This window comes from Phasianus colchicus, chromosome 8, assembly GCF_987193195.1.
Source record: "Phasianus colchicus chromosome 8, bPhaCol1.hap1.1, whole genome shotgun sequence".
Lineage (NCBI taxonomy): Eukaryota > Metazoa > Chordata > Aves > Galliformes > Phasianidae > Phasianus > Phasianus colchicus.
In genome coordinates this window covers 4,245,528-4,273,498 of record NC_143443.1, presented here as the reverse complement: position 1 = coordinate 4,273,498, position 27,971 = coordinate 4,245,528, and the positions used below count along the sequence as shown (strand labels likewise).

At 38.1% G+C, this 27,971-nt stretch overlaps 1 protein-coding gene across 3 annotated transcripts; it reads right to left on the bottom strand.

Annotated features, from left to right (window-relative positions):
* Positions 1 to 549: 549 nt before the first annotated feature.
* SFTPD (surfactant protein D) lies at positions 550 to 27,971 on the bottom strand. 3 transcript variants are annotated; one of them, XM_090144747.1, is made up of 14 exons: positions 27,905 to 27,971; positions 24,964 to 25,128; positions 21,391 to 21,593; positions 14,620 to 14,845; positions 13,955 to 14,004; positions 13,587 to 13,691; positions 13,328 to 13,431; positions 12,171 to 12,208; positions 8,326 to 8,457; positions 7,472 to 7,578; positions 5,711 to 5,919; positions 2,850 to 2,957; positions 2,149 to 2,238; positions 550 to 1,329 (listed from the first exon to the last, which is right to left on the bottom strand). In XM_090144747.1, the coding sequence occupies exons 11-14, from the start codon at positions 5,901 to 5,903 to the stop codon at positions 956 to 958; spliced, it is 765 nt and encodes a 254-aa protein (XP_090000873.1). In that variant the 5' UTR covers positions 5,904 to 5,919; positions 7,472 to 7,578; positions 8,326 to 8,457; positions 12,171 to 12,208; positions 13,328 to 13,431; positions 13,587 to 13,691; positions 13,955 to 14,004; positions 14,620 to 14,845; positions 21,391 to 21,593; positions 24,964 to 25,128; positions 27,905 to 27,971; the 3' UTR covers positions 550 to 955. The 3 variants fall into 3 exon arrangements, with proteins under 3 accessions (XP_090000873.1, XP_031458354.2, XP_090000874.1); XM_090144748.1 differs by having other exon boundaries at positions 551 to 1,329; positions 5,711 to 5,888; positions 7,472 to 8,457; XM_031602494.2 differs by lacking the exon at positions 13,955 to 14,004 and having other exon boundaries at positions 7,472 to 8,457.

Here is a 27,971-nt window from a genome sequence, read left to right as displayed (position 1 = left end):
CTTTCAGACACACTTCAAGAAGAGGCTGTTGGGTTGGCGGTCACCTACGAGGTCACACTACTTCTCATAGGAGCAGAAGAAGATGGAAAAGTTATAAACAGACTTGTGAAGAGAGAGAAATAGGACAGGTCTTCTGTAAAGGCTGAGTTCCAAATCACATTGGCTGTCGACAGACACTTAATTTTTACCAGCAGAAGAGAATTCATCAATTATTATTTGCAGCCGTCAGCTTTGTAGTCTCCTGACAGAAATGCAGAGGGAAAACATGACTTGTGCTTTTCTTCTCAGACTCTGGGGAAACCACGTTCCCATGTGCGACAGTAATATGGCTCAGATCAAATTATGGTCTCTGAACTACAATTCCACATTATGAACACCTGTTTGATTGATATGTTAGACTTGGAACATATGAGTGCAATGGAGCAGAAATACCACTTATTAGCTTAATCACCTAATAATAATATTTCGTATAAAAATAGCTCATTATATTCCATAAAATAGATTCAAAATGCTCTCCTAACCAAACATTTCCATGTTTTTAAATGAAATGTGTGAAATGTATTTTGGTTCACATTTTAAGTTCAGCGATTCACAAAGTGCAGATAAAGATAAGAAGCCAGATCGTGCTAGGGCATGAAATGGAAAACACATTTCAAATGTTAGTAGGCACCCAGTCCTGGGATTATACTGGAGCTGACATGGAGTTAAACCTTTCTGAAGCCTACAGCGTAAACGTAAGGTCCTCAGCATATCATGTGGTAAACAAATTAATTCACAGTGAGTGAACAAATAGGTTTGTTTCACTAGGATATTCAAGACCGGATGTCAAAAAGAAAACCACTGTAAATATGATCTGGTTCTGATTGTTCTATTCAGCAATATAGTGACAAACTTCTACACAACCACACAACCGAGAGAAGAAAGTTGGATTGATTTTCTTTGATTTATCAGCTGCTCACAATTCACAAATAATGAAGATATTTGAATTTGAACAGTCTAAATCATTCCATTTTCCAGAGCCTTCTATCACTGCACAGTCTTCATTTTTCAGATTATTTGGTTCTCCAGATCTCCAGTTGCTGTAAGTTAAAAGCCCACCACTCAGGTACATGAATCTGCCCTCAGTTTGTGCATCGGATATCCCAATATAAGCTTGGCTTGAAGGGCTAACTAAGTCTTTTAAAGCTGTATTCTCAGCCTCATTCCTAGGAGAGGCAAGCACACCTCCAGCTTTTGCACAAAGGGATTTTCCCTTTTCAAAATTATCTTTCTTCCCAGTTGAGACAAACATTTTTTTACCAACGTTCACGATGTCCTTTAAAATCATGGCTAGAAGAAAAAGCAAACACCATGTTGAATTACACCATAAATTTAAGATTCTAAAGTAATTTATCCATAATATCTCAATTATTACTGTTTTCTGCTATTTAGTACAAGCAGACTACTTGTAGTAGTAGGCAGAATCCAACAGAAATCAAACAAAATTAACACCTGGATATACCAAATCCACATTTAAATAAAACAGGATTTTCACAAGGCTTGGATCACAGGTCATTTTTAATATTTTTGTTGTTCACATATTATTACGGCTCTTGAATCAAGATCTGAAGGAATGACAAAAAAAGCTTGCCAGGTCTCAATGAAAAAATGAGAGACTAATTAAAAGTCATGCAGAGGAACTGAGCTGCCATTAGGAGATCTTTCGTACCTATTAGTTTTAACCTGCGATCACAGAAACTAAAGCTAAGAGACTGTAATGAAATTCAGAGTTTCAAACCAAGGAGTGCAAACGAGGCATAAAGGCACAGCTTTAGTGAGCCTAGGAAACTGAATATTTGTCTTGAAAATATTAATGACCTTAGGAGAAATATACATCTATAGTTCACATACCTGCCAGGTTTTCATTAAAAAACAACAACAACAAAATACAAAAAAACAAAACAACAATGGAAAGTGAGCCTCTTGCTCATTTAATAGATAGGACTGGGCTTGCAACAACCCTTTCAAAATGCATTTGCTTTTTTTGACAGACATTTATTTTACCTTACTGGCTTCAACAGGTATCCAGAACTAGTGTCAAGGGAGTCTACCATCTTATAATAATTGTATGGAAACTCCAGAAAGAAAGTTAATATGATTGTATCTTACCTTTTTTGTATCTGTTTAAGTCATCTTCCAGTACCCGCATTTTCACTTCCAAAGCAGTTATTTGTCGTTGCAGGTCATCAGTTACAACAACTAAGAGTTAAGAGTATTACTTAGTAATTTATTTTAAAAATAACTACACCACTGCTGTCTTTCACCTAATGTGATTCTATGTGAGAGACGTTTGGTTTCCAGAGCAGAAACCATAGGGCACACATTGCAGAATCATTCTCTGGGAAATTGTGCCACTGAGAGAGCCACATTTCTAACTTGGATGAATATTTGGGTGGGCTTTGAATTCTCAGAGCTGACAAGCCTCATCAATTCATCTCGAAAAGCCCAGATCTCAAAGGTAAAACACGACTATAAACATTTTTAATGAATTAAAGAGGAAAATACATGAACAGACAAAGAATTAAAGGGAAATGCATTTGTGATATGAGTGAAAGAATTTGTTATTTCAGACACAAACAACAAAAATCTAGTGACTCACTTCAGACACCTTTTTTCCCAAGTTATGCTGGGCAACTATTCCCCTAAATAACAGGAGTTTTATCTGTTTGCTCCTTACACTTCTGGATATCAAACCTTCACACCTTTCTTCAAATGTATAAGAACGGCAGATATTAAAACAAATATTTTTAAGATAATACACTAAAAGGTTGAAAAATAGATTAGAGAAACACGAGAGCTTTACTACTTACTTCCACGTTCTCCTTTTTGACCTTTCTCTCCTTGTGGTCCCACCTCTCCTTTTAATCCTGGAGGTCCTGCTTTTCCAGGCAAACCCTGCAGACCTCTCAATCCTTCTCCTAGAGTTTGATTTGAGAGAAAACAGCTTTAATATTTTCTGAGAGTATTCTCCCACCATTTTTCCTTAGTGCTTGGAGAGAGTCCCAAACTGAGGAATAATTTAACAACTAGCAACAGTGTGCAGAAGACACAAACACCGAAGACTCTCTTAGGAAGATGGTTGCAAACCCAGCTGAGGATAGGAGGTGAAGAGATGAATTCACTTGGAAGAAAGGGATGAAATTGGTAAGTGAACGGGAAATGGATAACATTGGTAGAGCTATCTGTCTTTCTGCTTTGAGAGAGCTTTTCAACAACAAAATAAAGCCCCTACATTTATAGCAATCAGAAAAGGAGAAAATTCACAGCATCAGAGGACTTCTTGTTCACCCATGATTTCCTAATACTCATTCGTCATTTTTAGTTTTCCTTGATGCACTGTAAGATTACACTGCACTTTATGAATGATGAAATTATTTTGAGAAATACTCAGTATTTGAGGTTTGTACACGAAACACAAAATATCCTCAAGTTCTAGGTAAATACTAACTGTAGAAACAATGGAGGCTGAAAAAAAAAAAAAAGAACACCCCACTCGGTAAATGCATTTTATCTTAAAATAATAATAATTTGTAATACACATCTTGAACAGTGGAGAACTAAGAATATAGAGCATGGCCAGAAGTCCTAACTCAGTAGAAAGGAGAGGAATGAGAAACCTAACAGAAATATCCTCAAGGTGTTTCAATACTATATTAACTTTTAGTGGTCGATATAATTTCATTTTGCCGTTGCTGAAGTCTGCTAACCACTCATTGTGTGAAACACCACCCCTACTTCCACCTGAAAATTGTTCCTGTCAAAATATTCATTTGCTAGGAACTGCATTACTTGGATGAAAAATCGCTGTGATGCAAAATTCCTTACTATATCTATTTATGAAAATGAAATCCCAAACTTTGTTATTGCAGAGGGACACATGCTCTAAAATCAGAAAGCCATTATACGTAATCCAACCATATATTATATTAGATAAAATGTAATAAAGGTCAAGCATACCTCTGAAGTTATTTAATCAGGCAGTGCTGGCTTTACATATTTCAGCCACGAAACAACAGGGAGCATACTGAGGATATGTGATACTGAAAATGTCTATACTGAACATTTATATACTCCAGATAAATTTTATGTCTTATGTCATGTCATTGAATCATAGAATGACTCGTGTCAGATGGGACCTTAACGATCATCCAGTTCCAACTCCCTACTGCAGGCAAGGTTGCCACCCACTACATCAGGAAGCCCAGAGCTCCATTCACCCCAGCTCTGAATGCCTATGGGGATGGAGTATCCACACCTTTTCTGGGCAACCCGAATATCTAAATACATATTAAGTGGTATTCATACTGATAGGAATTTGCTTGGATGTTGAAAAGTAATTAACTAAGTCCAGGAGATGTAGTATACACATGACATGATGATATAAAGCTAGGATGAGTGGTTGGCACACCAGAAGGCTGTCCAGATATTCAGCAATACTTGGACGGACTGGAGAGTTGGACGGAAAGGAACCTTATGGGGTTCCACAAGGGCGAGTGTAGAGCCCTACACTGGGGAAGGAATAACTGCACGTGTCAGTGCAAGTTAGGGGCTGACCTGCTGGAAATTAACTCTGAGGATAAGGATCTGGGTGTACTGGTGGACAGCAGGTTGGCTATGAGCCAGCAGTGTGCCTCTGTGGCCAGGAAGGCCAATGGTACCCCTAGGGTGCAATAAAAAGAATGCAACCAGCAGGTCAAAGGAGATAATCCTCACCCTCTACTCTACCCTAGTGAGACCAGATTTGGAGTACTGTGTTCAGCTCTAGGATCCCTAGTTCAAAAAAAGACAGGGATCTCCTAGAAAGAGTTCGGTGAAGGACCACAAAGATGATTAGGGGCCTGGAGCATCTCATATGAGGAAAGACTGAGCAACCTGGGACTGTTCAGCCAGCAGTAGAGAAAACTGAGAGGGGATCTTATCAATGCTTATAAATATGTAAGGTGTGGGAGTCAAGTGGGGGTAGGATCTTTTAAGTGATGCCCAGTGACAGAACAAGAAATTCCATATGAATATGAGGAAAAACTTCCTTACAGCATAGGATGTAGTAATAAAGTATGCAGTTCTGTATGTACTTATTAAATATCTTCTCAGAAACAATTTTATGTCTTGGGAAAGGTGGTGACTCCGTTCTACTGTGTGACAGAAAGCACTTTCTGATCAGTTTGTTTGCAGCAACTGTTTGTCAAATCGTGTCTTGGGGGAAATTCAGTTGCTGGGACTTAGTTAATTTGAAGCAATCCAATTATTACCATTAGGTTAGTAGCCAACTGCAGCAAGCATGATTTCTGGTTTTGAGAGCTGGCCACTGGAAAGGAAAGCAGACATCATTTAGTACGGTACGTAGGAAACTCTGTAAATGGCTCAGAATACAAATGGTACATAGAGATTAAAATCTCATTTTATCTCCGTTCTTTGGGCTGCTGTGAAAACGGAATTTTATGTTAGTATGGTTTTTTTTTAAAAAAAAAATTATTTATTAAATCCAAGTATCTAGAATAGAATTAAAAATGGAGCAAGTGCTTTATAGACAGATTTCTGCAAACTTACAGAAAATGCAAAAGGTTAATAGGGTAGAGAAGAAGTAGAAAAGTGGAAGAACAGAAAAAGCATAAAATAAGACTAAAGGGATGAGAAGGAGCATCAAAAATACACTACTGAAAATACTCTGTACCTGGATCTCCCTTTTCTCCTTTGGGACCATCTCTTCCATCTCTGCCTGGTAATCCATTGACTGCAGGAGCACTACACTGAATGATGGGACATGAATACATTTTCTCTTCAGGTTTATCTGTGGTAAGTGAACTTGTTGCCATCATCAGTGATAGACAAAGCAGCAAGGCACTGAAAGGCTGAAGAATAGCCATTGCTAAGTCCACAGATCTGTGACAAATAAAGCAGAGTCACATCACAAATTTCTCCATTTACGGGATCATTTTAAAGGGTTGTCTAGGAAAAAGTTGCCTGCATTGCCCAGGAAATATAATTCAATCTTTGTTCCAAAGAGCAAGAACAGGGAGTAGTGCTTGAACCATTTAATCTAGCCTCTGACTGTATCCTTATGTATGGAAACCAGAAGAAAAACATGAAGCTTACAAAAATCCGAAAATGTCAAGGTATAAAGAAAATATCATCCGTTTCACCATGCTACAAATCCATTTTAATGTATTTTTTCATAGCAAGTTTAAACTTAAATAATTTCTCTTTATGCCAAATGATTCATACAGAATGACAGTTTGCAACGAATCCTAAACTTTCCAGCTATTTCATCTCTGCAGGGACTCTTCTCTCTACAGCTATTAGGATTACTGTATGTTGAAACTTAGATTAAGATATTTCTTTTGATAATATCTCCAGTACTAGCAGACACTGATAGCTTAAAGGACAAAAATTTCAGGTGTGCTTAGATAATCATCATCTGATTGCCTCTCAATTTCTCCTTTCACACCTTGTATATTAATAAAGATACATTACTTGTTCAGTATTATGCCTCTGAGCTGAAGTTCTCTTGAATCTCAGAACTGCAATACTTTGCTGCCCTCTCTGAGCAGAACAGTGACAGGCAATAATATCACAAGATAAAGATCTGCATTATGTTCTGACGAGCTGCACAAAAATAATTATTCTCCATTTTAATAGATGGTCAAATTTGATGCAAACATGTCCAATATATTTTGTGTTTAACTGAAAACAAAAGCAAGCAAACAAACAACAACAAATGAAACTACCACAAACATGATCTGATAAACTTAAAGGATAAATGAGTTCTAAGTCATCTGGCATTGCCTTCTCTCCGTTCTGCTAATCAGCCTAAAGCAGGTAACATGTTTAAGGAAATATTGTCTTAAGCATGGGGATAAGGAGGCACAATCATATCCAGCACGAATTTTGCTAATCACTTTTTATTTTAAGCCTCAGGAAAAATTCCCCATGGAGAACATCCTATTCTGCCTTGTTTCATCTGATAATGTGAAATATAAAATGCACTCACTAGCTTATTACTGTGAGAACATGATCAGTAAGAAAAGAAAGCAGTTTAAGGAGCTTTTCTGTGTACTTCTCTGCAGGCTCACATCCAAATCTGGAGCAACTGCCTACACCAAAACAAAACAAGGGAAATTACTTAGGTAACTAGTAATAATAGAGTTTGAATCCAATTTATTTTTCCTATCCAGCATCACGGACAAAAGACAGCTCTTTTCATCCATCCAAGGGCTTTTTCTGTTGGATTTTTATACTCGACTTATTATTTGGTACCAGGGAAGATACCACTTCTGTCTCTCACAAAGGCAATATGAAAAAGTTCATAATAATGGTCCAACAAAACAAAATTTAAAACCAAAAGCTCGCAGAGTATACTGTCACTACAGAGTCCCTAACGCACAGACTGGTGTTGTTTTTGGCTACTGGCCTTCTGAAGCTACCACTTGCTTACCTCTAAAGCTTTCCAAGATGAGTGCTCCAACTCTTTATTCTAGGAGAACCAAAGGGTCTCTTTCACTTCTAAGAAATTGATGGCAGGGTTGCGTGGCAGCTGTATCACTTCAAAAAGACATCAATGACAGTTTATATCAATATTAGTTTGGATTTAAAAAAAAAAAAAAAGCAAAATATTCCCACTGCATCAGAAAAATCTCAGGGATTTCCTAAAATAGGAAACATAGATTTTGCAATCCATATTTAATTTTAGAGAAGGTGGAGATTCCAGCATGGAGAATCAAGCCAAGTGTGGGTGCAGTAACACTCCTTGAGTTGCAAGGTTTACACAACTGCAGAATATTTAAGCAGAAGGATCAGAATCAGGCCCTGAAATGAAGCTTCTTTAATACTTAAAAGGTAGCTAGTTCTGGAACTGATATTGGTACACTTGTTTCAAAAGATATATCTCAGAAAATTCTTCCATTCCTTCATAAAGAGTATATTGTGACATGACTCACCCAGTGAAGGTAAAAATCAGGGAAATGATCCTGGAAGAGGCAGCCAGGAGGCAAAACAGTCCTAATCGTGGAGCTGACAGCTCTGAGTCATCAGCCCTGAAGCTTAAATTTGACAGGACGGCCCTTTTGAGTCAAATACTGGGGAAACTGCTCTTCAAAAGTAAATATTACATTAGTATAGAGAATACTGAGGGACGGAATGCTGTTAAATAGACAGACACATCCTGCTAACAGTCGTCTTCATCAGCTTATTGTGCACCATGAGGGCAGCCACTTTCTAAGTGGCATGCTTGAAGTTGCAAGGCCTCAGTATGGTCAAATACTTATCACAGCAAAAAAGAGTTTTACTTACCAGCACCTTTACCTGCTTAGTGCACAGTGAAAATCTTATCACTTCATTGGCTTTCCTGACAGCTAGTGTGACAGAACGTAGTAGAGAAGAATTGAAACAGAAGATGGCTGGATTTTTATCAGAAGGACCAGCCTGCCAAGAGGAAAAAAAAAAGTCCTTAAAGCCCTTTAGTTTCCACTAAAAGCTGTAATTTTGAGCTTTATTTGGGGTTTTCTGGCTTATCTCTGTCTTGCACAATCCTAGTGATCATCTACTTCAACCTTACCACCCCTATTTACAGGAATTGCGTATGACATTCTGGGAATAAACCCTTTGCTCTTTGCCTGGCCTTGGATGCGTATTGACTTTGTTACGGTACAAACGAAGAACAAAACAGAACAGCCCCCCATGCACACAGGAAAAAAAAAAAAGAACAAAAAAACCCAGGATATCTGAAAGGTATTCATTTTGATTGTAATGCTTTTCCCCTTTATTCAGTCAATGGATTAATTTTCAAATAACGACTTGAATCTTGCTTGACTGCAGTGACTGTTTTTCCTGAAATATGCTCTGAATTATCCATGGAAAAAAATTGGCCAAGTCAAACATGTACATTTGTGTGTTGATGAGAAAAGACAATATTCCGTGAAGAAACAAAACATTTAACTAAGTCACCTATACTTCTCTTCCTATAAAGGCTGTGACACAGTGAGCAGGCTAAAATTCTCAATAGAGCCTGCATGAAAAGTACAGTAATAGGAAAAGTTTGTCTTTGGGTATATTGCCAAGGATAGCTGTTAAATAACAGTAGTATAAAATGTCGATCTGAGGAATAGATGGCTCTAGAACTCTGCTTGTGGAAAACTTCCTTACCCAGAGGGGGCTCTGACTGACATCTCCAGCTGAAAATATCCATTCAAACTCTTTCAGCCATGATTTGATAAAAACATTTGAAAGCCAACACCATGAAGAAAAGATTCGGAATTAGAGGTCTATTTCCTTAAATAAGAAGCTGGAAATTCCATATCAACTGGCTATTTTGGCTAAGAACTAGAATGTGCTATCCCCATATGCTGTCAACACACGGCTTTCCAAAGCTCATACTGTCACCTTGTAATCCACAAAAACTTCTGGTTTATTTTTCCCCCATTGAACCTCTCTGAATGTTTTCTGTCTGCAAAAGAGAAAGTATGAATTAGTGTTCTCAGCAGCTATCCTACTCCTAGTATTCACCTGCTCAGAACACTAAACATACCATGTCTTGTAGAGATGTATTTATCACACAGAAATTTTATGAAGCGGCAGCACAACAATACATTTATATGCGTTATCCAAGCCTTCAGGATAATTAGAAATTCCCGAGTCAAATGACATGTAAAAATCATAAGGGCAGGTGGTTCAGCATTCAGAAGTATTAGGTTTTCTTCACTGGATTTGTCATTTTATTTTTTTTCTTCCTCATTTCCATAAAGCCATCCCTTCCTCTAGAAATATTAGTCGCTCTCTGAGTGCTGAGCATCTCTGCTTAGATGCTCACATGTGCTTTCTTTCTGCATGTCATTTGGTTGTAGGCACTGTCTTATGTCTGTCTGCTCTTCGGTATAAAGTGCAGCTCTTCAAATTTTCTTGGAGAAGCAAGCAGCCCATCACGTGAGAAATCCTGGCTTTTGAAGCCTCGAAGTTGCCTTTGGAGCCATCAGTTTTGAGTCCTCTTCACCAGCAGCAACATTATGTGGCAATAACAGAAGTGGGAGCTACATCCAATTATTTTCATCATAGCATAGCAGGGTGACAGCTTCTAGAGGTTTGCAAAGGAGTGTATGGCTACAGCAGTGGATAGAAATGCACAGCCAGCTCGTTGATTCGCTTTGATGTCAGACCAACAGTGTGCTCTTATCTCCAAACCAGGAGCTTACAAAGTATTTCAAACCTTTCACTGAGACAATCAGAGGTATGATTAAAGAGTTCTGAAGAACAAGACCCTAGGAATAACCTTATTTCAGAAAAAAAAAAAAAACTCAGACCAGGCATTATGGAGCACAATTCTTAATAGGTGCTCATACAGAGAGTAAAATTAGAACCCTTTAAAAAATCTCAAGTGGAAGCTGTCCTGTTCTTCTGAATTAATAGTGATTTATCCCTTGCCTGGGTAACTGTACTTCTGCACAGTAAGAAGGATGGAGCAGAGCTGAAACTCTCTTTATTTTCAGTTGTCAGCCAGACACAAAGACTACATGGATAGTTGTTGCTGGAGCTGGGCTGCTACCTTGAGGCAATCCTCACCCATGATAAAATGTTTGGATTTCCTGAACCCACTGTCTATACAAAGAACAATTTAAACTTTTCCATTACTTGTGAATGAGGTCGAAATTTCTACAGTAGAACAATGCTAGAAAGAATGCCATAGTAAAAAAAGAAGGTATAGGAATAATATTGTAATTATTATTCATCTCACCACTCATTGTAGCAGTTAATATAAGCATCAAAAAGAATAAAACTCTGACTTCATGTTACTGAAGTATGTTTATAAGAGACCTAAACAAGCACATCCCAGCAAATTTTCAATGGGTGTTAATAATAATCAGATAGATGATAAACTAGGTACAGATACACCTTCTCCTCTCTTAAACTTAAAATGATTGCACTTGAGTCTGGAACTACACTTATAAACAAAAAATATTCCTGATTTTTATTACAGTCTCCAAAGAGATACTGATCTATGGTTTGGAGTTTGCGAAACTGAGACTGATGTAGGAGATGTAAGAGAATGGGGTCGATCTGAAGCAGACCAGACCAAAGAAAAAAAAAGTTTTCTTAACTGAGAAGAAGTTTGGGTTTGCTTGAGATTTCGAACAAAGTTCACAATTCACAAAGAGTTTCCTCATTTTAGGGGACAGATTGCCACGAACACATATAACAACCTCCTCCATCTCCTTGAAGATGAGCAGGTTGAGCTAAAAGACATGTAAGCTTTAAGAACATGAGATGCTGGAGGAAAATAACATCTCATGAAACATGATGTCTGACTTCCAGATTTTCACTTCAGCTACAGAAGATGTAAAATGGCACCTTTTCCAAAATAGGATGAGTTGTTCGTGTCTTTTAATTGACTTGTCAGTAAAGAATTTTAGAGGGCTTTCTTCATATGGCAAGCAAAAATTCTCAAACACAGGCTTCTCCAATATGCAACAAAAGAGGCTCAAATGCTGTTGATGTTTCAGAAGCTGTAAATACGTTTCGCTTTTCAGTTTAAATGCACACTGTGAAAGATTCTGTGACGATTGAGCAGATGAGAATCCAGACAAGATTATACAAGATAGAGTCAGGTTGTACTCAAAATTCTTTACTATCTACAAATAATATATCTTAATATCTTTAATAACGTATCTTTAATATCTTGCAAAGCATGGGATGGTTAGCCACTCAGGTTACGGGATCAATCAAATCTCTACATTTTTCAGGTTTCATCAGGATCTTCTTTTTCTGTGTCTTATCCTAAATCCTAAAAAGGATTCAAAGTAATCAGCAGGTTTTTGAGGGCAAAACAAAAGAAGCTAACAGCTGAACTGAAAGCACAGTTGATAATGGATTATGTGGCCAGGAAGTGACCTCTGGTGGATGCTAGGTGGTCAGTAGGTCTGTGTACTTACCAGGATGAATAGCTTATTCATTTAACTACATTAAATCCACTGAGTTGAATATGACCTAATATTATGACATACTCAAAGAAACTTTCCAATTGAAATAGAATTATTCAATGCAAAAAAATGGGAAGCTAATGCTAGAACAGTAAAGATATTCATCACAAACTTTAGAAACCTCTGTAACAAAAGGAATTATTGACTTCACAAATATTAATACTATACCTTTAATAAAGAGAAGCAAAGGCAATCTTCCAGATGATCTAAAAAATCAGAAAAAATGTTGAAGGAAATAGAATGATCCTTCGAGAGCATGTCTCAAAAGCATAACTCTAAAAAACATGAGATTTTCACATTAGTGTGGGGGGGGGGAGGGAATCTGCTGCTTTCAGCACACACAAGTTTCTAATCAGAGCCTCTGTACTGAATGGTAAGATTTTTATACAGATGTATTACAATACTGAATATCCCTAAAGACCTCATCTATTCCCAACTAAGTGTTGTTGAAGAGAACTGTAAGCTTTGGAATTCCTTTTTCATACCATGTCCCGAAGAGGCTCACAGGTTTCTATTTCAGTGCCTGTATTTGCAGAGTGCATACATGTTCTGAGAGATCGTGAACTTTGTGCAGGTCCACATAAGACTGCAAACCCCCTCTTGGTGATTAGGATGACTTTCCCTCGTACTGTTTCTCAATTTCCACCAGGAGTTGGAGCCCCAAGAGCTTCTCTCACAGTTCTAACAGTGGATACAGAAGAAGGTTTGCTGTACGGAAATAACAAAGTGAAATTGTTCCCAAGGAAAACCAGTTTTTCTTGGCAACAGTTGTCTTGGAAACAAAGTCTCCTAGCAGAGCATCATGGCTGCTGATCCATGGAAAGCAATCCATGAGTCATTTTTCTCAGGGCCGGGGAAAAGGGCTGAGAGCCCCCCACCATTTGGTTTTTCCCACAGCTCAAGTTGTGAGAGAACTGCCAGGAGCCACAGAAATTAACTGAAATTCCATCTCTTTGCTATGGATCCAGGGCATATTAATAATATTAACATGTTAATAATATTAACAGGCAGCAGTATTCTACCACACAGGGATTTTTTATTTTTTATTTTTGCTAGTCATGTGAAGGAATGGCTTAGCTCTTCACTAGGAGAGGAAAATTGCACTGGAAAATCACATTCAAATACAAGCCAAGACAGCCATGATAGCACTAAGCAAAGTACAGAGAGAAGCAGCAGAGCACTTTTCTGCATAAACTCTTCAGAAATTCTTGTGAAAGCTTTGAAGAGCTGCATAGCTTTGGATTTCACACTTTCACAGAGAGTGGCACAGATCTGTGCTCTGCCAAAGATGGATGTACGCATCAGACGTACAGCAGGAGTCTGACCTGCAAGTTCTTGCCTTGGACACTGCGTTCATGCTCATCTCTGCCCTGCTGTTATCACTCGATTGCTTTCTGCTCAAGAGTCATTACTGCAAGTTTACATCACTCTAGGACAAAACACATGCAATGTTAAGCACAGCTCTTTCATCTGCACAGCATATATTTAGCACCCATTGATTAAACAAGCAAGGGGTTGAGCAGTGAGCAAAAACCTCAACTACCACAATTTGAAACCCATCCATTAAAAGAATCAGAGAACTACCTGGGTCCATTCAAGCTCTGCCACGAGAGTGAGGATGAACAGGGCTACACCAGGTCCCACAGGTCCAGGATTAGCAGCAGTTCCAGCCATGTCTCAGAAACTCATCTGAAAGAAACAATCCTATTTTACCATAAAAGCATTTTCTTCTGGAACATTTCTCACAGTTCATTCTAATTCTTTGATATGAACTAAGAGTATCTATGCATGAGATTATTCAGTCATGAATATTTGGACACACACTTTCATACAGGTGGAATGAACAGTAATTTATGAGATGGTAGCACAGCCATTGCATGAACAAATATTTGCAGAAGGAGATTTGAAGCAGAATAACTTTTTAAATCAGCTTACAATTCTTCTTCCATTACCTGCACAGTAAACATTCCAGGAGGCTGTTGGGCAGGTGGACTCCCAGAGACTTTCAAGGAGAGGGGAAAAAAAAAAAGCACCAGCAGTAATAAATCACACAGCTTGCAACTGCATAGTAAATACCTGCAGCTATGTAAAATTCCACTTCTAACCTAAACAACTTGTAAAAAAGTAAGCACAGGCATAAAAAATACCAACTGACTACAAATCAGCTGCAAACACATTAAAGGCCTATATTTGTTCAAATACATTATTCATAATGAATAATTTGAGCGTTAGTCGTATGCAATTTATGTTGCATAAACTTAAGTAAATACTTGTAACCAAAAGCTGATTTAAGAATTAATGAGCAATCTCTAAATAAAATTTTACTACTAAATAAATCCTTCTCTGAGTTGCAAAGCCATATGTTTCCTTCAGCATATATTCCAACATTTCTATTAGCAGCTAAGCCTTGTAACACTGGGATAGTGATGAACACTTGATGCCTTTTGAAGCTCTTGCTAAGCAGAGGAAGAAACAATTGCTTTTGAGAAGTTCTTGAAGTAATTAAGGTTCAATAGTGATGTGACCTCATTGTAGCCTTGCTCTAAGCACTGAAATTTCTAATCTAGAATCAATATTTACACGCTTTTTAGCAAACAAATAAAGAGGAGAAACATACCTTTTTCATCTGCCGACTCATTTCCACTGGCCACTGCTGTGTCACTTTGCACACAGACTTTAGAAATAAATATCTCCTATTAAGAGGTATTGCATTGTAGCACATCTGCACAGTCCGGATTGCTTTTTAGTGACTACAAGCAATTGGGAAATTCACATTTTACATGTCTTTTAGTCAGCTGTCTTAAAAATTTTTCACATACGCCATGACAGGACTAAGTCATTTTCTGTAAAAATTCAACAAGAAAACAGACAGGTATTATTAGCAGCTAGATGGATGCACAAACAATAAATACAGCCTCACAAAAGACTTTTTTATACACCAGGGATCTCCTTCTCCTCTCAATCCCTTCCCATAACTGGTTGGCAAACTATCTCCCATATGAGTACAGGATAAGCATGGTCACAAGCCCATGTAGCTGAAAGGCTGTGCTTGCATCTAAGTCCACAACTTCTCTGAGCTCAGTGCCTGGCCCTGATTTGCACACATTTCATGCTCTTCTACAGTAACTCTCATCTAAACTTATAGATTAGGTCAGACACAAACAAGATGCACTGAAGCAAAATTAAGGGAACATGTGATTTATGTGATGAGTACATAACACAAGATCTGGCAATTTGAATAAAAACAATACAATAAAACAGGAGCTAGCATCACTCTCAGTTTTGTGTGGTCTCTTTCAGTGATTTTAAATTGGCCAGTATTTACAGAACTTACGGGTAGATTTAAAATATGTGGATTTCCACTCCAAATCTATTTCAATGCCATTCTAGTAACCACACCTTTAAGATCTTCTGTTGTTCTACAAGATGTTTCATTCCTTATTCTGTAATTTCTTCTATTAGAGGGTTATGGTTGGTTTAGGAATAGACTCATGGCTTGTCATGGCAGATTCCATTTTGTGGACTGAACCTGCTTCAAGAAGCTGTACTCATTTGTCTGAAACACACTCATTGGTTGCTACGTAGCAGATGGGCAGTCATGCAAGATGAGCTGTTCCTCTGGATCTGGCTCTCAAATACAAGGATGACACTGTTGAAGTTCTGCCCTTTATAAATGCCATATACAGTTTCCCCATGTGATAGTCTACACCAAAATGTTATTAAAAAAAAAAACAAAAACAAAAACAAAAATACCCACCTTTCTACTATTTGGCTAGCTTATCCCAGCAGCTAAATAATTAGCTTTTGTCATTAGTCCTTGACAGCATTGCTACTCATTATATATAAAATTTGCTGCATTTCCATAATGTGCGTTGTAGTCTTTGAAAATTATTTGCTAATGAATCTTAGCTGGTCTTAAAAGGCAGTTGCCAAAAATATGCAAGTTTACAAGATTTTTCAAACCCGGGATTTTAAAACATCAGATTTTTACAAAGAGAGTGAGCCAAATGTAGACCAATATGATAACAGAAGCAAAAATGGGTTTATTTATTATGACAGAGCTCCCAAATTCTCAAGTACTTCTCAGTCGCGTCCCATCAAATGGGAGTTTTGTACCTTTGGTATAATAAGAACGACTGTTATTCTGTTAGACCTTTCCCTTTATTGTCTGATTAATATTAATTAATAATGTAAGTTGCTCTGAAAGCAATGTCACACATTTATTTCCACGGAAACTACAACAGATACACAGAACACAAAAACAGTTTGAGAGCAAATTCTCAGCTACAGAACATTATTTTTCAACACAGCCATCACCGTTAGCTCTGTATTTTTGCCAGCCACAAAGAGCAGCCTGCATGCTGTGCTTCTAAAAATCTGCACCAATGGAGGTGACCCACCATCACTGTCACCACTGCTGAAATGTGGCACCCACTGTCTCACTGTGCTCACATCCACTGTTTGGTCTCCATCAGCGTTCAGCAAGCATCAGTAAATGTCAGTGGGTGCCACTTCTTCCGCATGGAGGAATTCAGTGACAAATCTTTGCTTCATATACACTTCCATGTCAGATGCCATATTGTCAGGCTGCTCTTCTGCTGCCATCTGTCACACAGCAACAAAATATAATGGGATACCAGCGAGAGGGTTCAGCCTTTACTGTTCTACTGCCATCATCTGCCTCTGATGTTATTGGGCAAAGATAATAAAACAGGAGGCACTACTTTTGGAGCAACCCTCGCATATGTGCAGTGGTCTGAATATCTTTAATGCAAAGGGAGGTATATATTAGTATAGAAAAAGTACTCCTTATGATCAACTAGCACAGCATTTTTTCTGTTAGCAATGGTTCCAGTAAATAAGCAATATCTGCACTCCAGAGCATCTTTTCACTGGAGCCTAAAGACAGTTATCATCTTTTGGCTGGCACCCCAAAGTTTGCACAGATTTCAATGAGAGCTGTGGTTTTCCACAATTATGGAAAACATACCTGCATCTAAATGCAGAAATTATCCTGAAAAACGCACAATAGATCCCCCCAAACCTTCGTATATACAAGAGAAGCTCTTAAATACAACTACCTTTTTCTGCCAATGTTTTCTAACCAATGTTTAGATAATAGTAGTATACTTCACACCTCTTCATACGTAACTGTGAAACGACTGTTAAACGACAGATAAATAAGGTCTTGGGAGGATTTATTGTCATTAATGTCATCCTCCACTAAGAAAGAATGTTCATTTCCTTACGTGAGTCTCTGCAAAGCAGATGTTGTCTGTTTTTCTAAAAGCGATAAGGGCAGAACACAAGAAAATTAATTTGCACTGATGACAAAACGAATGGTGGAAGAAAGTCACGTGGCTGCAAACTGCAGAATGGAATCCAAGCGGGATTGCTAAGACACTGAATTTGTTACCACGCTGCAATAAAACCATAATGGGAGCATCATTTAAGTAGCACAGTTTGAAATGTTACTTATATCTGATACGCAGATGGTATATTAAGCAACATGCATGTTTATACCTGCGACAAATCACCAGGGGGCAGATAGATCAGGGTCAGAAATTTTAACAGTATCCAACTTTTCACTTACGCTCTTGCCCATGCTATTTCCCTGGGTAATCAACATGTGAGAGCAAAGCAAACAAATTCATGGCTAATTTGCCTATCTACTTAGATGTCAGCTCGGCTAAGTACTGCTGCTCCAAATGAAAAGATTTCTAACTCTGCAAGTTCTTGTAAAGGGGGATGAGAACAAGGAACAAGGATCCCTTTAAGACGGTGTTTATATTACAGTGTTACTAAGATCCTGGAGAATGACTTCAATGAGATCTTGGAGGAAGCAGCTTTAATTCCAAGAAATGTTATATCTTGAAGGAATATTCCATCTCTTGTATGCAGTGATCAGCTGTGATTTATGTCACCAGTGCATCACCATAAGCCATGCAGTAACTTGGCTGAGTAGCTCAGCTGTGGACAAAACAAAACCTGCAAGCACTTGGGTATCCACATCACTTGCAAACCAAATCTCTGATTAATCTGTTAAGATTTATTTATATGGGGGAAGTAGCCAATGGAAGCTGTTGTACATCTGTTACACCAGCTTTTCTTATCTAAACAAGGACCTTATCTGCATCTCTCACCCTGAACACAAAAAGTTCCTACTTTTATAACGTTTGCTTACCCTACGAGGCAGGCGTCTGTCTAAAGTAAGTTACTCCTTTTGTCTTTTGTTTCCTTTAAGAGAAGGCTGAACGATGCTGCTCAGTTCTTCTAAAGCCTTCAAATGTGTTTTTGTGTTTTTCATTCAAAACTGTCATCATTCAAAACATTCATTTCAAAAACTGCCCTTTTTAGGACCACATAACCTGTAGTTTTTCAAGATCCTTAATACTTCATGATCCAACGAGTAGTTGAATCAAGGAAGCTGATTAAGTTGAAGAGATACAGCACAAATAAAGCAAATCTATACTGACATTCCAGGACATTGTAAACACTTAAAGATTGCTCTTAAAATCATTAGACATTGGTCATAACAATTAGAAGGAATCTCTAATCTTTTACTACAGACGTAAAACACAAAATTTGTACTTTATGGACCTTAACTGAAATTCCAGACTTGAACAGGTTTAAAACTTTTGAATGAGTGTGTTTATAACCTTGAACAAATTCCTATACTTCCCTGAGTAATATCTTTTTAAGTCTTCCTTTTGGCTTTAATGAGATTTTTTTTTTAGGAGGAAAGCTGATACTGTTTTCTGTTGTGCGAATTTGCCAATTCATGCTTTGTAAAATTACCTGATAGCAGGAGGCATAATAACAAAAAGCTTTCTGTGCTATGTAGTGGATTTCTTCTTTACGGTAGGATAACTTAGACAGTAGTCAAATCTCGTTTTACACTAAGCAGCTGTGCTGACTTAAATATACTACAAGCATATTAATTACAATTTCAGGAGAAACTGCCATTTCTCTTCTGAAACTTCTGAGTAGCAATTGCTACGTGTTAGAGTGTGAAATGACAAACTTTACTACCTTGCCTAATTTCCGAATGTATTGGACTTATTGGAAAATGTGAAGTGATTATATTCTATTTATAGCAGTGTCATGATGATGAATGAGCATTACCTTAAGGTAAAATAATTACGGTGTGTTAATACTGGCCTTATTAGAGATATGTCTAGACTTCTGTCTTTACGACTAGCTAAGCTGGAAGGCTCCTCTGGCTGGAAAATTGCTAGTTATACCTTGGTCTCTGTCTTTCTGTAGTATCCTCCTTGACACTTCTGCTCTCGGGAACCAAAGCACAAAAAATTCCTTTTGCCTTAAATTTGTATAGAGTGGCATTAGATACTCTTGCCAGTGACATTTCTAAGTGACAAGATGTGGAAAGCAAGAGAAACACTTAAATGTATGTCCTGTAAAGACAATAACAAGACAAGAGTTGTGTGCCAGTGTGGCATACTTGCTAAATGCTTCATGAGAGGCATTTCTGCCATCCTCTCCAGGCTGCTTGTGGTGAGACCATGACAAGTACCTATGCAAAGCCATGGAGAAACTCAAGATATTTGGTAGAAAAGTATGTTAGAAGACATCCTAAGAAAACCCTGATATTCAGAAAGACTAAGGTAGAGTATATAATTGTGGGAGACGTTTTTCTGGTGAAGGTTAATGAAGTGATTGATTTGTTGGCCAGAAAATTTAAGCCTGCCTTCATTCATGCCACTGCAGCCATGCTGCTGATGAACAAGGCTGCTCGTTTGTGACCAGCAGCTCCTTTCTCTTCCATGATGTCCTTTTCAGCTGCCTGTAACAAATAAGCAATTAAGTCACTGCCAGTGTTAAAAAGCTGAGAAATGGGGGGAAGGTGTTGCATGCTAGAATCACAGAGGTTTAAATTTTTCTGCCTAATTTCAGTGAAGATGTACAAGCACACTGACTGAAGGATTAGCCCCAAATGGCATTATTCTCTTATCCTTTCTTCAGAAAAAAAGATGGATTATATGACCTTTCACAACATTCAAGCAGCCCTCTCTTCTATACTGCTATTTTTTCATTGGCTTAATACCTTAATAGTATTTCCTAATGAGCAGCTTCATTTCATGAGCACTCAATCTCTCACAATGCATCAATTTGCATTAGAGTTATAGTAGTTTATTAACTTGGTAATGGAGAATTTTTGGACATTCTCTGAAGTCAAAATCCAATTTCTTTCTTCCAGCCCCCTAGAAACTTCAGATTTCTGCAGAATTGGACAAGGGTCAGAACAACAATTCTTCCAGTAGGTCCAGACAGATTTTCATTTTCATATCAAATTGTGTGAGTTTTAGTGTAAGCACTTTATATTGTTTTAATAACGAAGAAAAATTCTTCAACTTTAAGCCATTAAGCCATATATCCAGATGAAAATGATGTACTTTTTTCCCTAATGTTTTAACTGCTTGCTAAGGATGTTAGCTGAGAATTACCAGATTCCTCATTACTAGCAACAATTTATACTGTGAAGAGTTCTTACGTCTGCATATTTCCCCTTATTTTGTTCTTTCCTGCTTGTTAGTATTATGGAAGAAGAAAAAATTGACATGTGTATAGATGTTTCCAGTTTTAGTGTAAAATACTGAGCTAAGTCATGGATTATACAGCCCAATTATTTTCCATTAAGAAAAAAGGCATGAACAATTCTTCAGAATTTTTTTTCTGAAACAACTCCACCAGGAACAGACTACATTCACTACCAGATTGGAATGGATTTAGATACAATAACCTAGAATTGAAAGCTCCTTAGAACAGTACTTAAAAGGCGAATATCCCCCCACAAGTTGTGTGGTGTTATCATGTTCCTCTAACCTTTCCCCAGTTACCCATAGGAAATCAGAAGATGTTATAAACCTCCCAGATAGCTGTGCTCAGTGGTCCTCTAACCATACCCCACTTGGTGAACAGAGCTGTATTACACACTGCTTTAAAGAACAATAGTTGAACGCAGTTGCAAGCAGGAGAAATTAAAGAAATCAATTTTTCTGGACCTGGATCCTTTCTTTTCCCCCATATCCTACAGCCTGGCATGGGTTTGCAATAATGGAGCTGTCACCAGGAGCTTCTTCTCATTCCTGAGGCTGCCATGCCAGCACTGAATGCAGTTGCACTGCTCAGTCATCTGTTCTGCAAGAGGCAGTGAAAGCCACTGTCAGAGCTGTTGACTCTCCTCAGCTCCTCATGCTACATAACTTGTCTATACTAAATCAAGATCTCTCGATTACCACTTTTCATCCTGATTTGCTACTGTTTAATACATAGCATGAATACTCCTGGACAGCTCTTAAGTTATTCCTTTAAGTTAGAAGCACTTTTAAATTTTAAAAATTTACACTGTGTTTCAAAAATCACTTACATTTTGGAAACCAGACGTGGCTTCATCTCCCTGCCAGAGCCTTGGCACATACGTACTCCCAGATGTATTCCTCCTTGCTCATAGTTAGGCATCTGCACCGTCCACTGAAAATGGGGCCTTCAGAAATGGGGCAGGTGTCCAAAATGCTTGGAAGCCTCTATTCCTCGAGTGTTAGGTGATGGGTTTGGCGAGGGCTGAAGAGCCTGTAATTATGGGAGTATTTCTGGTAAGCCATTAAAACTGCAAAATTCAGCCCCTGTAATTCTGTATCTTTATATCCTGTTTTGCTGTTTGACTCATTAGCTAGACTGAATGGCCAGTTGCAACTGAGCTCACCGTTGCTCTGAATTCATGGAGTTCATTCAGACAAAGCTGCACTAACATTCAATTTACTAAACTTCGGGCTTTGCAATCAGCAGCCAAGAAACAGGCTGGATTAGTTGAATATACACTTATCTACCCAACTGTGAAAAAAGGTGCACAGATAAGCTGTATCATGAGAATAACAACAATGTAAACCAAGCCTAGTATTATGAAATCTCAATAATAAGAGATAGCACATTAACATGCTTTCTGTAAAATAGAAGACCAGGAATATGGCTTGCTTCATATGCGTTTAATGTAGAGTCATATGTTACGCTAAACTCAGCATCATTTTAGAAGACATAGAATAATCTGCATAAATACAAACTGAGTCAAAAGGAAATCATAGAAACCTAGAATGGCCTGGGCTGAAAAGGACCACAGTGCTCATCCAGTTCCAACCCCCTCCTGTGTGCAGGTTGCCAGCCACCAGACCAGGCTGCCCAGAGCCACATCCAGCCTGGCCTTGAATGCCTCCAGGGATGGGGCATCCACAGCCTCCTTGGGCAACCTGTTCCAGTGCCTCACCACCCTCTGGGTGAAAAACTTCCTCCTAATATCTAGCCTAAACCTCCCCTGTCTCAGTTTGAAACCATTCCCCCTTGCCCTATCACTATCCACCATCATAAACAGCCTCATTAACAGCCATTCCCCTTCCTGTTTATACTCTCCCTTCAAGTACTGGAAATACATACTAACTTTTCTGAACACAGCTTCATTGATAAATGACAAAATGAAAACTAGAGGCAGAGAGAACTTTTGGTTATTTATTCAGTAATTTTTGTTGTTTTGCACAAGTCGTAGCAGAGCTAAGTGCAACAACATCCCATCAGCCTGAGAAACGTTTGTTAAAATGATCTCTAATTTCTCCCCATAACACTTTACTTTGGATACATTTAAATAATTAATCTAAATGAATAATCTAAAAATGGTGAACAGCTATGCTAGAAAAGCAAGGGAATTTCAGCTGATAGCTAATTAACTGATACAGATACAACGTGATGTAATCGAAACCAAGCGCGTGTCATTATTTCACATCCAGAGTAACGGATAATAACAGAAACAATGTGCAAATTACTGCAGGCTAATGCTTAAACCAATGCAAATACTACATTAAAGACCAATCAAAAGTCTCATAAAAGCAATGCCAATAGCTCCATGGACCATAATGACTTTGAATCATGCCTCTGTCAGAGTCAATTGGAGTCATGCTGAACTTAGCAGTAAAACCAAAATCTGAAAATTCAAATGGAAAGGGCTTCTTTTTCCCAACTACATGTTCTTCAAGTAACATCTGGAATTCCTAGTGTTGTTTCCACACTCCCAGCTGTCACTTTTCTGTCTACTGTAGGAAACCGGTATCCAATTACAGGCTGCTGTGGAAGATGTTCTACAGATGTGCCCATATGCATATTATAATTTAAGTGTACAGGAATCTTTCATTCTTGAGCCATCACTTAAGGCAGACTTATAGGACTACATGATAAGGAACAGTAGTTCGTGGATCAACTGAAAAGTAAATTAGAGGCAAGAATAAACATTAAGTTAAGAAATGATATCTTGTTCCATTTTTTTGTCCTTTAAGGACATCTTCCCCATTCCTTCATTTTAGAATTATTAGACATATATTTGGTTCCTATTTTTGGAAATTGTGAATTGGATTAGAGCTAGCTGTTATCATTCAGGAATTGCACCTGAACAGGAGGATGTGAAACCAGTGTAACTGTTTATCAGCTCAGTTGCAATTATGCTATCTTGATGCCAAGTAAACTACACATTTTCCAATACTATAAAAAGCCTAAATACACACTAAACATCTACAACAGAATGTAGTTGCACAAATATATGCATACACAAATTCCAGCATTCATAAAAATGTGTCATTAATTTTTGGTCTTTCAGACACATCCTGTTAAATTATAAATCTTCAAACAGTTGCTCGTGCTTGGATGTTCCTTATTTCACATCCGTACAAAAAGTCAATTTGTAGAATTTTTCCTCTTAGGCATTCACAATTTGCAGTAGCTGCATGTTTAACGTTCAATTGCTTGTATTTAAATCCTGTCACTTGAGTGCCACAGAGCTATTTTTGCAATCACAACCTTCAGGTGGTCAGTGGTTTTTAAGAAAAGGGACTGCTGTATTTGCATCCTCATGTGCATGCTTTAAAATGACTGTTCTTGCAATATTTTGCTCTACAATCACAAGTGGAACAGGTTGTCCAAGGAGGCATCCCTGGACATCCCTGGAGGCATTCAAGGCCAGGCTGGATGTGGCTCTGGGCAGCCTGGTCTGCTGGTTGGCGACCCTGCACATAGCAGAGGGGTTGTAACAAGATAGTCATTGTGGTCCTTGTCAACACAGACCATTCTATGATTCTTCTATCAAGTGCCTCCTTGACACATCAAAAATTGAACTCAATTATGCTAAAAGTTTCCTGCACTAGCTGCATATTGTTCTAGTTTCAGGAAAGGGAAAGAATTAAAAAAACACTGCTAGTATTCAAAATATTGTTATGGCTCTACATTTAATATCTAAAAGGCAAATGCTTTGGGGAAACGAAACTTTGTTGTTTTATGTACTGCTTCATCTTAAAAGAATAGAACTAAAATATATTAAAAGACAGTGGTCGCTTAGGCTTGTGAAGAGCTTGGAGAATATGCCCTAGGAGGAGAGAGTGAAGGAAGTGGGGCTGTTTAATTTGGGGAGAAGGAAGCTGAGGGGAGACCTTATTGCTCTCTTCCAATATCTGTAAGGTGCTTACAGCGAGAGCGGGGTTGGTCTCTTCTCAGTGGTGACAGGATGAGGGGAAATGGCCTCAAGTTGCACCAGGGGAGGTTCAGACTGGATATCAGGACAAGCTTCTTTACAGAAAGGGTTGTTAAGCACTGGGATAGGCTCCCCAGGGAGGTGGTTGAGTCACCATCCCTGGATGTGTTTAAAAACCGTTTGGATATGGCTCAGGGACATGATGTAGCAGAGGGTTGTTAGAGGTAGGGTACCATGGTTAGGTTGTGATTGGACTTGATGATCTTTAAGGTCTTTTCCAACCTGAAAAATACCACAATTCTACATTTTGGAGGATTTTTAATATTAAACCTTCCATTAGAATCTGGCACTTTAAACATATAGATGTACTCTATGGGTTAAGAGAGATCAGCTTAGGCTTCTCAGTTGTAGCATTTTACAATAAGCAGGACTTGCACCTACCTTTCTTAACTGTGTGGTCACAACAGATGAAAATCAGTGTAGAGTTTTACGATGACACTGCACAGAAGGAAAAAGTGAGCTGGGCTGACTGCCTCTTCACCTGCTTCAGGTCATCCTGGTCATTCCTTTTTAAAGGTGATTCATTTCCAAAGGCCACAGACTCTCCTAAAAAAAAAAAACATTCTCAGTACAATGTACTTCAAAATGTTTTCTTTTTTTTTTTTCTACTCTCAACTTAAACGAGCTCTTTTTTTGCTATTCCCTTCCCACATAAAACCTAGATTACACGTGGATCAAACAAGAACAAGGGCTAAGAAAAGTGAGCCCAGCTAGTCCGTGGCACTGTGAAAGACTTGCTGAAGTCTTTCTAACTGATCAGGGAGCTCACTGTTGCCAATGCTAGTGCATCCTCTCAGACTAGGGAGACTTTGAGATCCAGGTGCTCTGTTTGAAAATTACTTTAAGTACTTAAGTTAATCTAGTAAGGGTCAAGAAATCATAAAATTTAGCACAAAAACATTTTTTAAAATAAGGATTAACCTGAATATACCCGTAGAAACTTAATTTTAAAATAAGAGAGTTGTTTTTTTAACTGGAAAATTGTACAAACATCCCTACTCTATCTGAAGCAAAAAGACTGGAAAGTGAAGCAGCAAGAAGAAGAGTAATTTGCAAATTAAATACAGGATTCTTCATAGTCTGAACTGAATAAAGTATAACTTAGATAGAAGTATGCTGCTAAGGTGGTGAATTGAAATAAATGAGTTAGATCACCATATGCAGTAGATTAACTAGAGCAATTACTTTGATTACAATATCTGGGAATCTAGGATACAAAATTCATACATCAGACAAATATTCCTCAAACAAATTTTCATGCAAATTCCTGTTGATCATCCTTTCAGACTTCAGTTATTGGCTTCTTGTTTGTTTTTCACTGTTATCAGACAAGCACACGTGCCAAGTTCTGTGCCAAGTTATCTATGCTCTATTGTAGAGAAAACTAATCACTTATCTTGCATGAAGGAGTGATGAAGCATAGCTTGATTATTAACTTTCACAAGTTAGACTGAGTTTTTTGGATGACAAAGTTGTTTACCGTACGATACAGAGTAAGGCTATGCATTCTTGGAAGCTTTAACTCAATTTAATACACCTCCAGCAAAAAAAAAAAAAAAAAAAAATCAAACTCAGAAAATACAGGTTTCAAAAACCCATTTTTATTTGCAGTTAATAAAAAAAAATCATGCCTACTATGTGAAAATTTTGCCAGGGCTGCCAGTAACTAAAAGCTCTGCCTGTGCAATGAGCGAAGAAAATCATGAAGAAACTAACAATACAGAAAAAAAATCCAAACAGATTTTGGAGAAGCGTTCAGGAAGTGTGAAAGCTGAGCTTATTCTCACAGCAATCCCCTTGAAACATGTATTTTATATGGAACAGGGATGACAAATGCTAATGTCACATGTTAATGCTGACAGTCCAGTGCCCTTTATAAAACTCAAAGAGAAAGACCAATAAATTTCCTTTTTCAAGCTGCCAACAGATTCCAGGTAAGGATTACAGAACTGTTGCTACTCGTCACGTGGATAGGATGCTGTTTCTTAATTCTTTATTTTCCTTTACGACAGACTGTCAAAAGCAAAATAATTACATAGGCCAACTGTAAGGGTGTTTTTTCTTCCAGTTAGAGTGAGAGAAAGAGATAAAGGAACACCACCTACAGAAGTTTCTTTATGGATGTTCATCCTTGTGAAATATCTCATCAGCGTTGGCTCACTGAGTGATATTGAGGAGAAGAACTTTCGAGTGAGGTCTCTAATCTTTCGAGTGAGGTCTCTAATCCTTTGGTCACTCAGCAGCTTTATCTCCTGCAGCTTTTTAACTGGCTTGTGATCTCCTTGTACCTAGCCAAGGCCCCAGACTCAATAAAAACATTTCCACTGAACACTTTACTGTTGTTTCTTTTTCCCCCTCACATTTGCTTGAAACTCCTTAGTCTTCATTACAGGTCAATAGATCACAACTTCCTATTCCATCTTTTTCAAGTAATACACGACATTGCTCAATTTATTCAAAATTACATGTGCTCAGTTACCCAACAAGGTTGTGCTTCCCATACGTATTTTTGGCATTTAGTGAAACGTTTGTTATGATCCAGTCAGTTCTAGCCTCAGGGTTTTACTTGAAGGACAGAGAAGCTTGCTCAGTATTTCTACAACACTTTATCAGATGTGGCTTTTTGTTAAAAAATAAAATAAAAATAATTTACAAAAAGATTCACATTCTGATCTTAATACACCATTTTGTCCCTGCTACAATTGCAAGTTAAGGGAAGTCCTAATATGATGGTCCATTAATTACAGTAAGTCACCACCAGGGGTTCCATGTCAAGCCCAAACTGAAGAGATCAAGTGAACAAACTTATCCCCCTGGTGAAACACTTCAGCACCAATGACTAGAAGCAGCGTAATCTGCTGCTCAAACATCTGATGACTGCAACTTCCATCTGTGCCTTGTTGAATTCTGGCAGCAGGCAGGATTATTTAGTCTATTCTTGTTCAGCCAGCAGGAAGACTTTGTTATGGCAGGAAATGTGGGACAGCTTTCACAAATGAAGGCAGCTTTCAGAACAAATTAGTAACCAAAGAAACAGGACTCCACTAGAATGAGCTGATGACCTGCTTATCCATAGGCAGACTAGGCATGAAACAGCAACTGGAGTAATTTGTGATGTAGAATATTTAGATTTTGATTCAGCATATATTGTTGCTTCTTCAATCAGTTGTGGAATATTACTCCTGTGTACTGGTAAAACTAAGCCTTTTTCTGTTTATTAAGCAAGAAAGCTGTCATACGACATCAGTGGACATGAATTAAACTTCTTAAACAAAGTCTGTTCCAACCAAAGCATAATAAACAATAAGATATTCACACTTACCTGGCGTGTCATGTATCAGCAGCTCCAAGTCCTTCTTTTGGAAATATTAGCTTGCACTTGGTTACTC